At 42.4% G+C, this 13,428-nt stretch overlaps 1 protein-coding gene across 3 annotated transcripts in view; it reads left to right on the forward strand.

The window, feature by feature from the left end:
- Positions 1–13,428, forward strand: part of LOC120518502 (bcl-2-modifying factor-like) — a 49,892-nt gene that overhangs the window by 23,146 nt on the left and 13,318 nt on the right. For all 3 annotated transcript variants that reach the window (XM_039741328.1, XM_039741329.1, XM_039741327.1), the window contains exon 3: positions 718–890. In XM_039741328.1, coding sequence (XP_039597262.1) covers positions 718–890 — 173 coding nt within the window. The remainder of the gene's footprint in view (positions 1–717; positions 891–13,428) is intronic.

Consider the following 13,428-nt stretch of genomic DNA (forward strand, 5'->3'; position numbering starts at 1 on the left):
GTAATTTGTTATTCTGGCCTTGGGATGTGTTGTAGCAGGATTTTCTTGCTGGACTGGCTTTGATTTCAGGAACTTTAGGGAAAAAGGAGTGTAAAATGACAGAGCTGACAAGTCTGTGTGCAGGACAGCCATGCAGGACGTTGTGAGACTAACAGCCCCCCACTGCAGGGGGCTCTAGAATTCTCAAATTCAGTCCAGCCCTTCTCCCTAGAATTTCTTTGCATTTTGTGTGTTTCGTTTCCTTGCACTGGTTAGAGTTGTATGTCTGCTGCAGTGAATTAAGAGATGACTCCTTTAAAGTGTGCATAGATATTGCAAATGTGTGATACGCACCTTAGCATACATCATATCCTGCCTGTAAATGTTCTACAAGTATTAGTTGATAATGGATATGTGTTTATTGTGGCCTGGTCATGAGTGGTTTCTGTCCACTATGTGATTTGGGTCCATGTTTGGTCACATCCTTAAATAGCGATGGTCAGACAATATCTCTTTTTTAGCAAGCCATTCGGCACTGACTACATGACGTTATCCAGGCTAGCATATTCTGGCTTATTTTGTCCCAGTGCAGTGTGAGATGCAGTCCTTCCTATCTAGATGGGTGTCAGAAGTCAAATGGCTGGAATGGTCCAAATGACCTGTAAATACTGCATTGTTGTGGTTTTTCCCCAAGATCTACAGTAACACCTACTTGTTCTGCCTGTCTTTCAACTTAAGGTACAGCAGCCCATCGCTTGCACTTCCCAGCACATTTTGAGGTGGATCGCGATGGGGACACGGAAGAAGGAATGGCAGAAGAAGAACAGGAGCCTGGTCTGAGCGCAGAAGCACAGATCGGCCAAAAGCTTCAAAGAATTGGAGATCAGTTCCACAGAGATTACACACAAATGGTAAGAAAGTGTCTTCAGTAGTTGGATTTGGTGAGGGCTTCAACTTGTACTGCTTGGATTTATTTACTTCGAACTATTCTGAAATGTTTTGAAGGTAAGTCATTAATTCTCCATACGTTTGTGATCATTTTCTTTGGGTTGGCTGTACACTTAGTCCATGCATGGAGTGGTAAAGTTCGACCTCGACCACTTAGCTTCTCTTTGTCATTTTCTAGAAATAAACATGGCCACGCCGTCCTCTGTTTGTACCAACAAAGAGCAGCAATCTGCTTTTTATGTGCTGAAGTTTTGCCAAGGCTTTCTGCACAATACTGAGAGAGTATTCTACCAATGCAGAGCACTTAGTAATAGACTTCCTCTCCTTTTTCTTCTTTCAACTGCTCCCGTTAGGGGTCGCCACAGCGAATCATCTTTTTCCATCTCTCCCTGTCCTCATCATCTTGCCCTGTTACGCCCACCACCTGCATGTCCTCTTTCACCACATCCATAAACCTTCTCTTAGGTCTTCCTCTTCCCTGGCAGCTCAATCGTTAACATCCTTCTCCCAATATACTCAGCATCTCTCCTCTGCACAAGTCCAAACCAACACAATCTTGCCTCTCTGACTTTGTCTTCCAACCGTCCAACTTGAGCCTCTAATGTACTCATTTCTAATCCTGTCCATCCTCGTTACACCCAGTGCACTTTTAACTCTGCCACCTCCAGCTCTATCTCCTGCTTTCCAGTCAGTGCCACCATCTCCAACCCATATAACATAACTGGTCTCACTACCGTCCTATAGACCTTCCCTTTCACTCTTGCTGATACCCGTCTGTCACAAATCACTCCTAACACTCTTCTCCACCCACTCCACCCTGCATGCACTCTCTTTTTCACCTCTCTTCCACAATCCCCATTACTCTGTACTGTTGATCCTAAGTATTTAACCTCATCCACCTTTGCCAACTCTACTCCTTGCATCCTCACCATTCCACTGACCTCCCTCTCATTTACACATGTATTCTGTCTTGTTCCTAGTGACTTTCATTCCTCTCCTCTCTAGATCATATCTCCACCTTTCCAGGGTCTCCTCAACCTGCTCCCTACTATCACTACAGATCACAATGTCATCAGCAAACATCATACTCCACGGGGCCTCCTGTCTAATTTCGTCTGTCAACCTGTCCATCACCATTGCAAATAAGAAAGGGCTTAGAGCCAATCTCTGATGTAATCCCACCACTACATTGAATGCATCCATCACTCCTACTAATAAATTACTAATAGACTGAGAATTCAAAAATGGTTATTCAAGTGATAAGCACAAAAAAGGAGGGGGAGGCCTGTCCATGTCCACTACCGATGACGACAATATTGAGTAAGTCTGTACTGGGATTTTCCGGAACTGATGAGGATTTTGGTGTACCTTCAGCCTAGAAAAAGTGGATCGGTGCTTATGGGTGTTCTTTGGTGCAAACGGACAGTGTAACCACCTTGTTCACTCCTAGACAACAACAAGGGAAACCGTAACAAGGTCTGAACTCGACCACTCTGACCACAGACACACCAAGATTTCACAGATGCACAAGGAAAGCAAATAAAATGATCACAAACATGCAGATATTTACTGATCTACTCTCATAAGTTCCACTGTGGTGGTCCAGAAACCTGTTTTGCTGACTTATCCTCGCACTTTGCAGATTTTTATTTGGCCTCTGTGATTATGTTTAGTCTACCATCTGAGAACTTCCAACACTAAGCAAAGAGACATTAGGATCATAGACAAGGCTCACTTAATGTCTATAATTAAATCTAGGTTGTGCTGGGCCAATATATAGATGAAACAAGGGTTTCCCCCTTCATTGCAGTTTAATTTATGCCTTAGGACATTCACATTAAGCAGGTAATTTCCGCCAAATTTTGAAACTGTAAACAAAGCCATCATACCAAAACATTAAAAAATCACAAAACGTGGCGAGCATCAGCACCCAGATGTCTCCCTGGCTAAGGACAGGAGGGCCACATGAACACCTGTCTGTCTGCTGTTGCAGTAACTCAATGCCTTCTCTCTTCTTGTTCAATGGATTTGGGTCTGCTGCTGGCAGTAATGATGTAGAAGATGCCAGCTCATGTCAAGTCACCCAGCAGCTCTCATCCACCCTCACTGTTTGGGAATGTCCTAGGGAGATAAGGGTTTGTAAAGGAACACGTCTGCAAAAACCGATGAATATTCAAATGTTACGCAGGAGGTGTCTGGTCTGGGATTTGAACCTTGTTTGTGGAGTTGTGAGGCAGTAGCACTTACCACGCCATCACCATGCGTATGGTATTGTATGGTCTTCTGCTCGTTAATCTGTATTCACAATTCATTTATTCAGTTCAGTGACATGGCTTAATTAAAGATAATTGCTGTATTTAAGTACAAATCTGCTGTCTCTGTATTTTAATTATTTTACTATTTTGTTTTGAAAGAAAAACTAAAACACAAGGGTAATTATCTGCACTTTTGTGATCGTTTTCATTATGTTGGCTCTACAGCTTTTCCCCCGCACACATGTGGAAACCTGGTGTGTCTGTGGTCACAAGTCCCATCCTCAGTCAGTTGACCTCTGTTGTCGTTTTCGAGCAAACGTGGCCACTCCACTCTCTATTGACACCGAAGAAGTGATCTGATTTTTATGGGCTGAAGGTCTACCAGGGGCTAGAGTGTTTACCAGTGGATCGAAAGTTCAAAAGTGGTCAGACAATAGTAGATAATTAGGAAGTGGGACAACCTGTCCGTGTCCACTGCCAATGACAACATTGAGCATGTCCATACCATGATTCTGATAAACAGACAAGGATTTCGGACCCTGGAACACCTTCACCCCATAAAAACTGGATCACTACTCACTGTTATTCTTTGGTGCAAGCGGAGAGTAGAGTGCCCATGGTCACTCCTAAAGAAACTCACTCATCAAGGTCAACATTTTATCACTGCTTTCATGAAAGAAGAGCAGCGAGCAGTAATCTAATTTTTATGGGTTGAAGGTGCAAGAGGGGCTAAAATCCATAGAAGGCTTTCTGCACAATATTGCGGTAGCTTTGAAACCACAACAGTGTGTACAAATGGATTGAGAAGTTGAAAAATGGTCAGACAAGAGTTGATCAAGAAGAAGGAGTGGGGCACCTGTCCATGTCCACTACAGATGACAAGAGTGAACAAATCCATACCATGATACTGATGACTCAACAAGGATTATGGCCCCTGGTACACCCTCAGGCCATAGAAAGTGGATCACTACTCGCTGCTCTCTTTGGTGAAGATGGAGAGTGGAGTGGCCATGGTGACTCCTGGAGTAACCAACTGATCAAGGTGGAAACTTGAGCACTGTGACCACAGAATATTTTCACATGTGCACAGAGAAACCTGTAGAGCCAATAACTTATAAAAGTGTGGACAATTATCGACTTCCTCTTGTATATGGAAAATATGAACCCAGTAAGAGAAATCGGAGAAATTGTTTGCTTCAGATTTGTAGCGGCTTTGGCCAGTGGGAGAGCTTATCTACTTTTTGCTTGTTTGCCTTTTGTAATTGTGACCCTCTGTGTCGCTCTCATTCACATCGTGTTCTTCCACATTCTTTTTAGCTTAACAAATGGAAGCAAAGAGTGCATTTTTAATTTGAATGAGAGCGGTTTACTAACATTGTTTTACTTTATTTATAGAGAGATTGCCAAATGACCTTAGGGTATGTTAAGGAATTTCTTTACCTTACTTAATATTTGTAGGTACATAGTACACAGTTTCATTTTAAATGAACTGCATTTGTAAATATTTAGAGTGCCCTGTTTATTGTATATGAAAATGAAATAAACAGACCTGAATTCTTTTCTCTGGTAACGTCGTATTGGTCCAGAAAGAGGAAACCAACCAGGCAGTCAGCCAGTAATCATAACAGAATGACTTGTTTAAGATTTTTAAGCTAAAAATGTAAAACGAGCACATATGTGGGACTGGAAAGTGTTTATCTTACTAAGTACTCGCCTTGCCCTTTGTAGGTTCTTCTGTTATTTCTTTTGGGTGTTTATCCCCTTTTCCAACATACAGATGTCACCATTTCTACTCTTTTCTGAAATTGTGCCATCAGCTTCATTTGCACTCCCGTGTTTAAGAATGTAAGCATTTCCAGCAGAGCCAAAGTAGCTGGTGTACATTCTTGAGAGCTTTGAAGCGCTCATGTTAGGGTACAGGTTTATACGTTTAATAGAGTCATTATTATCACAGGTAAGGGATGGAAATAAGTCGGTACTGTACAGGGGGTTTCAGGTAGAGGGCTAAACTTCATATGGGCTTAGCATGGGTGGCACAACTGTAACTAAAGAGTTTAAAGAAAGCTGTGTACTTCACATCAACTCTCTGCAGATGGTACACTACCACCAATACATCATTAAGGACTCTTGCAGTCCAACCATCCTGAAGGGAAGATTCCTTTCACATTTGGGTCCCACTGTTTTAACTTGAAAAGAGACAGTATGATTTTTAATGAACGCAATCAGAGGGGTGAGACATAGTCAAGAAACGAGGCTGAGGTCGTAGCTTAGATCTCTCACCGATGAGGCGTCAGGTTTGAAACACAAGTCAAGAAAAAGCTAAAAAGCTGTTAAAGTTAAAACAAGGCCGTATACCAGAACAGAATTACACAAAAAGAGAACTGCACACCAACACTGGCATCTTAATCTTAGACATTGGTTTAATACACAATGGGAGGTCTGAAAATCGAGAGTACACCTTATGAGAAGGATTTAGGAGTCATAGTTGACTCTAAGCTATCGACTTCCGGTCAATGTTCAGAAGCCATTAAGAAGGCTAACAGAATGTCAGGTTATATAGCGCCTTGATGTGTGGAGTACAAGTCACAAGAGTTTCTGCTCAAGCTTTATAACACACTGGTGAGGCCTCATCTGGAGTCCTGTGTGCAGTTCTTGTCTCCAGGCTACAAAAAGGACATAGCAGCGCTAGAAAACGTCCTGAATGGCCTCTTCTCATCTGGATTGTTCTAATGTTCTAAAGGAATGTGTGTGCTGACCTTTAAGCGGTGACTTCAGTGACATCACATGTGCGAATGGTCATCACGGAAACCAAGATGGTAAGTGCAGTGCACATTAATGTACGTGTAAGTAAATTCCAGATCATAACACCCAAATTCAGTGTTCAGTGCAAGGAGAAATCTGTAATTTCGTTTAGCACAGGTTTCCTGTCTTAATCTTCACCTACCCGAAATGTACAGTAGTGGACGATAACTTAAAATATTGAAATTTACCACATAAAAATAATTAGAAGTATTTAAATGATCAGATTGAGTCTTCCACAGGATATCTGAGACAAGGCAATTCATACATGTTATGACTCTTTTTTATTTTATATGCATTCATTTCATGTTCTTTGTGTCTTTTGGGGGATATTAGAACATGAAGAATTCATATTTAAGGTTTATTTTGTGCTAAAGGCAATCATTAATATTGTTTAAAACTTTGACATCTTATTGTAGTGCCGTTTTGTTTCTCGTGGGCACCACCGATTTGGACTTGGCTTCTATATGGGTGCTATGCACAACAGCTGGATGTCACAACCCGTGATGCCAGTCTGTAGAGGGGTATAAAGATCGGGAGTCATGCACTTCCTGGTTATCCAGGATTGGATTGAAATTTCTGAAGATGTATTTATCTGTTTATAATATATTATAGTTCTTTACATGTCTTGCACTGTCATGTGTTTGTGTGTGTGTGTGTTGCACTGCGTTCCTGTTATTTTACGTATGCTGCCATATGATGTGTGGATGTTATGACAATAAAGCCACTTGACTTGACCTAAACACTGTTGAGAGTGTCTGTGTTGTCGTAGTCTCCTTGGTTTCAGGAGTTGTGCAATGCTATTTTGACTGTGTCTTTAATTGTGCATTTGGCTGTGATGATTGATAGATGAGAGTAGACTCTCGGTTTTGAACTTGGCTTATTTTGTGACTTGCATTTCATTTCCCGATTTCTATTTAAAAGATATCTCCGCCGTTTCCCTCTTAAGGCCATTCTAAATAAACTATAGAAATTGGGCATAAAAACTGAGAGGAGTGTATGTGCACCACAGAATAAAGAACAGGGTAATGAAAACCGCTGCTTCACCAGGAGTTAGAGGGCTTATTCATTTTGTTTTTATTTTCAGCCACTGTTTTAGCTGACGATGATATCGAAATGAAAAAATATGTGAGGTTGTTAGTACAGTGCGCTGAGCAAGAAGGGGACGATTTAGGTGACAATATCCTACAACCCCAAAACAACAACAGTTAGCTTGGTACACTATTTGAAAGAAAAGTCAACAGGGAGATAATGAAGGGTTGGGCACCAGCCGGGATCCAATTTAATGTCAAGATCATAAACTCAAGTAAAGAAAAAAGACCAAATGAAAATGATTGTGAACATTTAAAAATATTTTGGGCAGCAGCGCTTCGTCTTCCTTTGAACTCCCAGCGGCATTGTGCCAAAACTGTAAGTGACATCAACGGTTCTCCTGCGACCCGTCCTCTGATCTGCAGGTGAAAGAGTAGTTAGTGTTAGTGTTAGGGACTGCATGTCCCTATGGGGCAGTGTCATCAATATGCTCACCTCAGTAGCACTGTGTGTGCGCGTCGATGTAGAAAAGTGGTGTCCATCCCCTTGTATTTTAAAGAGTGTTTCAGTGTTATCACGGAAAGATTTTTGAAATTACCGAAAAGCTGCATCATTCATGGCATTACATGCAAGACATCTTTTATTGTGAACCTTTCTGCTCAGAAAGAGGCCGAGATCTTGATGTAAGCCATTCCTCTCTTAATATTTTATTTTTATCAGTGTTTCATCCCTGCAAGGTTAGAAAAGAGTTGTAGTGTTTTGCCGCTATTAAAATATCATAGCTGCAGTTCAAAGTTTTATCGGTGACATAATTAATCTCAACATTATTCTGATAACTTTGGTGTATTTTGATTGTTGCACATGTAATAGTTTGTGTTTTTTTTAGTATTATGTAGTATTTTGTTACAGTTCTATTACATTTCCTCACGCGTCCTGCCCAAATAGCTCGTGAGGATTTCCTCGGGTCATTAATTATCTACTTGGTAGCTCCCTCTCATAGGATTTCTCTTTATGAAAAACAAAAAAACGAGCTGTTCAGACCCTCTGTGGACGTGAAGAGCGCCAAGTGAGTAAATGCGGAGGCTGGGCTGAGGCAGAAGAAAATGAAGAAGTGGCCGGACAAGATAAACAGGCTGTAACCCGAAACCTCACGCGTGAGTGCAGAGTGGTCTGTGCTTAGGGAGTCTCCAGCGAGTCCCGCCAGCCGTATTATGGGCAAAAGTAACAAAACAAAGCAAAACAAAGCCGCCAAGATGACAGATTCCCCTGAAAATGCCTCCAGGGTGGCGTCGGGCCTGGTGATTCAAGAAGGCAGGCGAGTGTGCCTGGCAGCCAAGCACGGGTTGGCGTGACAAGAGCCGTGTTTCTGAAGCAGCTCCGGAGTTGCAGGATGAGTGCAGCTGTAGTAAACAAGCTGCCTGGTCCTTCCTCTTTGAATCTACTTTGCGGCCACTCTCTCCGTTGCGTGGCTATTTTTATTTGAGCTTTATTCTGGCAATGCTTTTTTTCTTTTCTTTTGTGTTATCATGCTGGTAGGACTTGTCGGCTTTGTAGTGGTGAGTGAAATGAGGAGCTAGCAGTGCGTTCTATTTCTGTAGTTTCCAGTCAGTCTGTTTTGTTCCTGTTCAAGTTAATCATGTGGTCTTTCTGGCAGTGTATGCTGTATGGGACACTTGGTCCATTCCTTGGAATTATGAGATGCTGCTTCTTGAGCACTTCAATCAAACCGTTTTTGTAGTCGTCGCAGACTTTGGCAGATGGTAATTTCCTCACTCGGATCTTCTTTGTTTCTATGGAGATTAAACATTTTAGGAGGGTTTCCACAGCTGTGGTTGAAACATCTTGGAGATTGTCCAAGTTGGAAATGCAAAGGCTCGTCGATCAGGTGGTCCTCTTCGTCTCCTCAGATTTTGTTCTCCGGCCTGCAGCTGACTGTAGTACGGTTGCCATTTTCAAATTCAATGTCACTCCCCAGAAAAAGCGTGGAAGGGGATGTGCGGCTGCCCCAGCTGGAGGAAGCCAAATACCTTGGTGCTTTGTTCTTGAATGAATGTGGAAGTGTGCGGGAAAGGATTCGGAGGGGAGAGTCAACTTATACTATATGGCCAAAAATGATTAAGTTCAGGTATATCAAATCAAGCCCATGCATTGCACTTAATGCCGGATTATGCTATAGATACCTGGGACCAGTGTTAAAAAACAGATTAGAAAGGATCTATGACTGAGTGGTAGTAATAGCATTTATTATACTATGTGACAATAAGTATGTGGAGACTCCTCCAAATGATTAACAGGTGCATCAAATCAAGCTAATGGTCATGCAGTCTTCATTTACAGGCAGTAGGTAATACTGAAGAGTGCACTGACATTAAATGTGGATGCACATGAAATTTCTGCTCTGCTAGATCTGCCTCAGTCAACTCGAAGTGCCGTTACTGTGAAGTGGAAGTGTCGAGGTGACAAGTGATAGACCACTCAAACTCAGAGCGGAGCCACCGAGTGCTACAAATGGCCTCTCTTCTGCATCTTCATTCACAACAGAGATCCAGACTGCCTTTGGGAGCAAACTCAGCACAAGAACTGTGCACCTGGAGCTACGTGAAGTGGGGTTTCACGGTTGAGCCTCAGGTCATTATGCATAATGCCAAGCACTGGCTGGAGTGGTCTTAAGCACACCACCGCCATTGGACTCTGGAGCAATGGAAACGTGTTCTCTGGGGTGATGAATCATGCTTCAGTATCTGGCAGTCTGATGGATCAATCTGGGTTTGTGGATGCCAACAGAATGGTACCTTTTATACTGCGGTAGAGCTTGGTTGAGAAGTGACAATGGCAGGGTTTGGACTAGGCCCCATGGTACCAGAGAAGGGTACTATTCATGCGATAGCAGACAAAGATATTTGAGGTAATTGAGTTCTTGCAGTTTGTTGAAGGCCCCTGTGTACAAAGCCAGGACCATAAAGACATAGAGGAACTTGAGTGGCCTGCACAGAGCCCTGACCTCAACCCTACTGAACTCCCTCTGGATGAATTTGTGAGGCAGGAGTTCTCATCCAACTCACAAATTCTCATTTGGCTGTATGGGCACAAATTCCCATCGACACATTCCAAGAAGCGTGGAGGCTGTTATAGGGTGGTCAACACGTTGGAATGGGATCTCCAGTAAACTCATATTGGTATGATGGTTATATGTACACACACTTTAGGTCATATCGTTAATATCAATCTGCTGAGAAGGGATGAGTGATTGGGGTAAAAAGTTCATTTTTTTCTTTTCAGAAATTTAATAAAAAATCTGATAGATCTTAATGCAAAGCGATGCCGGTGTAGGGCATTCATTATTTTCATATTGTTTTACTTTCCTTGTGTCACCAGTTTTTTATGAATATGCCAGTTGACCATGGTAAGGTCCTGCGTAACTGCGAAAGATTCCATTTAGGATCTTACACATGAACACATGTGCCGTTGCACCCTGCTGGCGATGTTTGCTTGCTTTTACCATGCTGACGTAGTGCTGGTGTTCTAGAGCATCAGTAGAAGTGATTGGCCTACTCGTGTGTCTCCTTTGTTTAGCTGTGAAGATACCTGGCGTGGGGGTCATTTTTATTTTCTAGATATTGCTGAATTTTTCTGGAAGCCTAGAGTCGTTCCACCATCAATTATATAACATGGGCAGCCTGGATGTGGACTAACAGTAGAGCATTGTCATGGACATATGAAAACATGGCCTTCTTTTCTTAAGATTGCAGCTAAACCTGAAAACATTCAAGAAGCAACAGTAAACAGATATGACAATGACAATGACAATGACTGCTTAAGATTTCTCACTACATTGTGGGTGCTGGAGAAGTGGTGTTTCCAATGTGATGTAAATGCCATTTGCAGAAAAGTTTATTCAAGCTGGTGTCAGTAGAACAAAATGATGCTAATGCTGGCAGAATTAAATACTGTGTCAGAATGGAAAGATCCAACATGTGTGACCAGACCAGAATTCTATTTCATGAGGACAAAATGAAATGCACGCTGGCTGGACAGGAGGGACCCTGGTCCGAAAGTACTTGAATATGAACAAAATGAAGTTGACATTGGCCAGACTGTAGGATAGTCAAGTTAAGATTAAAATGACATCAGTACAGAATATAAATGCTGGACACACAAGAATTAAGTAGTATAAATAATTAAGAAGTATATATTTTTTTTGCACTTGGAAGAGTTTGTTTGGTGTGATGCAGTTCCTCAAATTGTGTGTTCTGTAGGTGGTCTGGTGTGGTGGCCTAGAAGGCTGTGGTGTATTTCATTCTGAATACTCTTCTTGGTGGACCTCTTGAATGTTTTGTGCATTGTGTAGATACAATATGTGTGATGGCCATTTGATCAGCACGTCAATTTCCTCCTAGTCAGTAGGTGGCAGTGTTTGGTTGATGTTGCATATCTAACCCTAACTTCACAGCAGAGGAAGTACAGTGTTTACAGGATGGCTTAATGAAAGATGACGGTGGGACCTCTGCAGCTCTGCGATTCAGTAGTTCAGTAGGTTTTTTGTCACTTGGTTTACCCCCCAAAATACTAATTGTAACCCATAGTGAACCCCCTCATTGGAGTGGAGCTCTGGAGGTCGGTAGTGACATTCGATTCTCGTTTAGGAGATGTATAACCTGCAAGATGAAGAGATGCACTTCAAGTAATATTGCATGTCTTCTTGCATGTTAATGATCTGTTGCATCCTATTCAAGCCTTTGTTCGGAGAAGCAAATCATCCAGGTGCCCATATTGTATCACTTCTGCCACCAGCCACTACTCGAAATTTGCAATTTTGGATCCAAATTGCTACATAGTCAGGACACAGTACACGGGTGGCATGGTGGTGCTGAGCTGGCACTGCTGGCTCACACTAAGGAGCACAGGGTTTGCATCCCAGACGGGCTTCCTCAATCCTGTGTTTGTGACCCTGTGGGCTAGAAAATGACAGACTTGTTATTTTGGTGGACTGTATGGTCTCCACTTGTTTGTCAAATGTTTTATGTTCTAAAACCCAGCGGGTGTGCCTTGGTGTCAGACATCATATTTGTCCTTGCAACCAGAGGATGGATGGATGGATTTACTTTATTGTCATTCAAATCATACAACAAGGAGAGCACAGCTGAACAAAATCGCATTTCTCCAGGCTTAATGTAGGAACCAGCCCATGGACTGTTCAAACATTTACCCTCTGGCAAACGCTACTGCAGTATGTGGAGCAAGACTGCTGGACTCATTAGGAGTTTCTTCCCACGAGCCATCAGGCTACTTAACTCCCTTTAACAACAAACAACATGCTGTCCTATTGGGACCTTTATAGATGCGAAGCATACAGCAGGCTTAAGGCCTGGTGTGCGGTATAATGAGCTACATTCTGTAGGGTCTGTAATGGATCACTGAATGCTCCACAGTATAGTGTTGTTTTTTGCAATGTGTATTATAAATAGATGTGCATAAAGGATGCAGAATGTAAATACTTAAAAGCACTCCGACGTTAACCATTTGTGAGAACTGACTGACTAGTCAGATGGCCATTCTTGTCATGCCCATAAAGTTTTTTTAAATTTGAATTGCTCAATTGCTCAGTTTTCATTTTTGATTTGATACACTTTGTTAATCCCCCAAAGGGGAAATTGCCATTTCGCATGACCTTTGGGGGTCAGAGCACAGGGTGAGCCATTGTATAGCTTTCCTGAATGTCAGTTCTGAAATGAAGTCCATGCTTAGAGATTACCAGACCTTCTAAATGTGACTTTCAAGCCCAAAGGCTCAACTAATCGGACCTGTCCGTGGTCTTTAGTCTTGTTTAGAAAAAGGGCTAAGAGGAACCTTGAAGACCTGAAAAGAAGTAGAAGTAGAAGGTCATGACAATAGTTTGAGGAGATGCTTCATGAGTGGACACCGAGTCTTGTGGAAAGTTTTTCATTGGTGGACTGGCAATTGACCTTTGGCTCCTAAAAGAGGGGCAGCTGTTAAATTTAAAAAGATGAGCAGCTGGGATGGACTCAAGACTCTTCCTGCTGTTTCCTTCCTCCAGGGTGTTGTTCTTGGCCTGGTATCCTCCTAAACTTAGTCATATAATTGAATTGCTTGGGTGGGGAGCTGCCACCTGAGGCAGTGCAGTCTTGTGGCCTAATGCTTGTTTTAAATCTTCAGTTCCCGCCTGAACGCTGGCCTGTTTTGTTTTGTTTTTTTCTATTCGTGTGTTGCGTGTGTGTGACATTGTACTTGGCCTACTTCATCTCACGAAGCGCAGGCTGTGTTACACAAGGTCAGGGTGCTGACTAATAAATGGCACATGGATGCACAACATTGATGTCTTGGCTTAGCAAAGTGGAAAATTAAAGGCTGGTGATTCTTGTTTTTCAACCTTAAGTCAGCCATTGGTTGTGGCCAA

This window comes from Polypterus senegalus, chromosome 18, assembly GCF_016835505.1.
Source record: "Polypterus senegalus isolate Bchr_013 chromosome 18, ASM1683550v1, whole genome shotgun sequence".
Lineage (NCBI taxonomy): Eukaryota > Metazoa > Chordata > Cladistia > Polypteriformes > Polypteridae > Polypterus > Polypterus senegalus.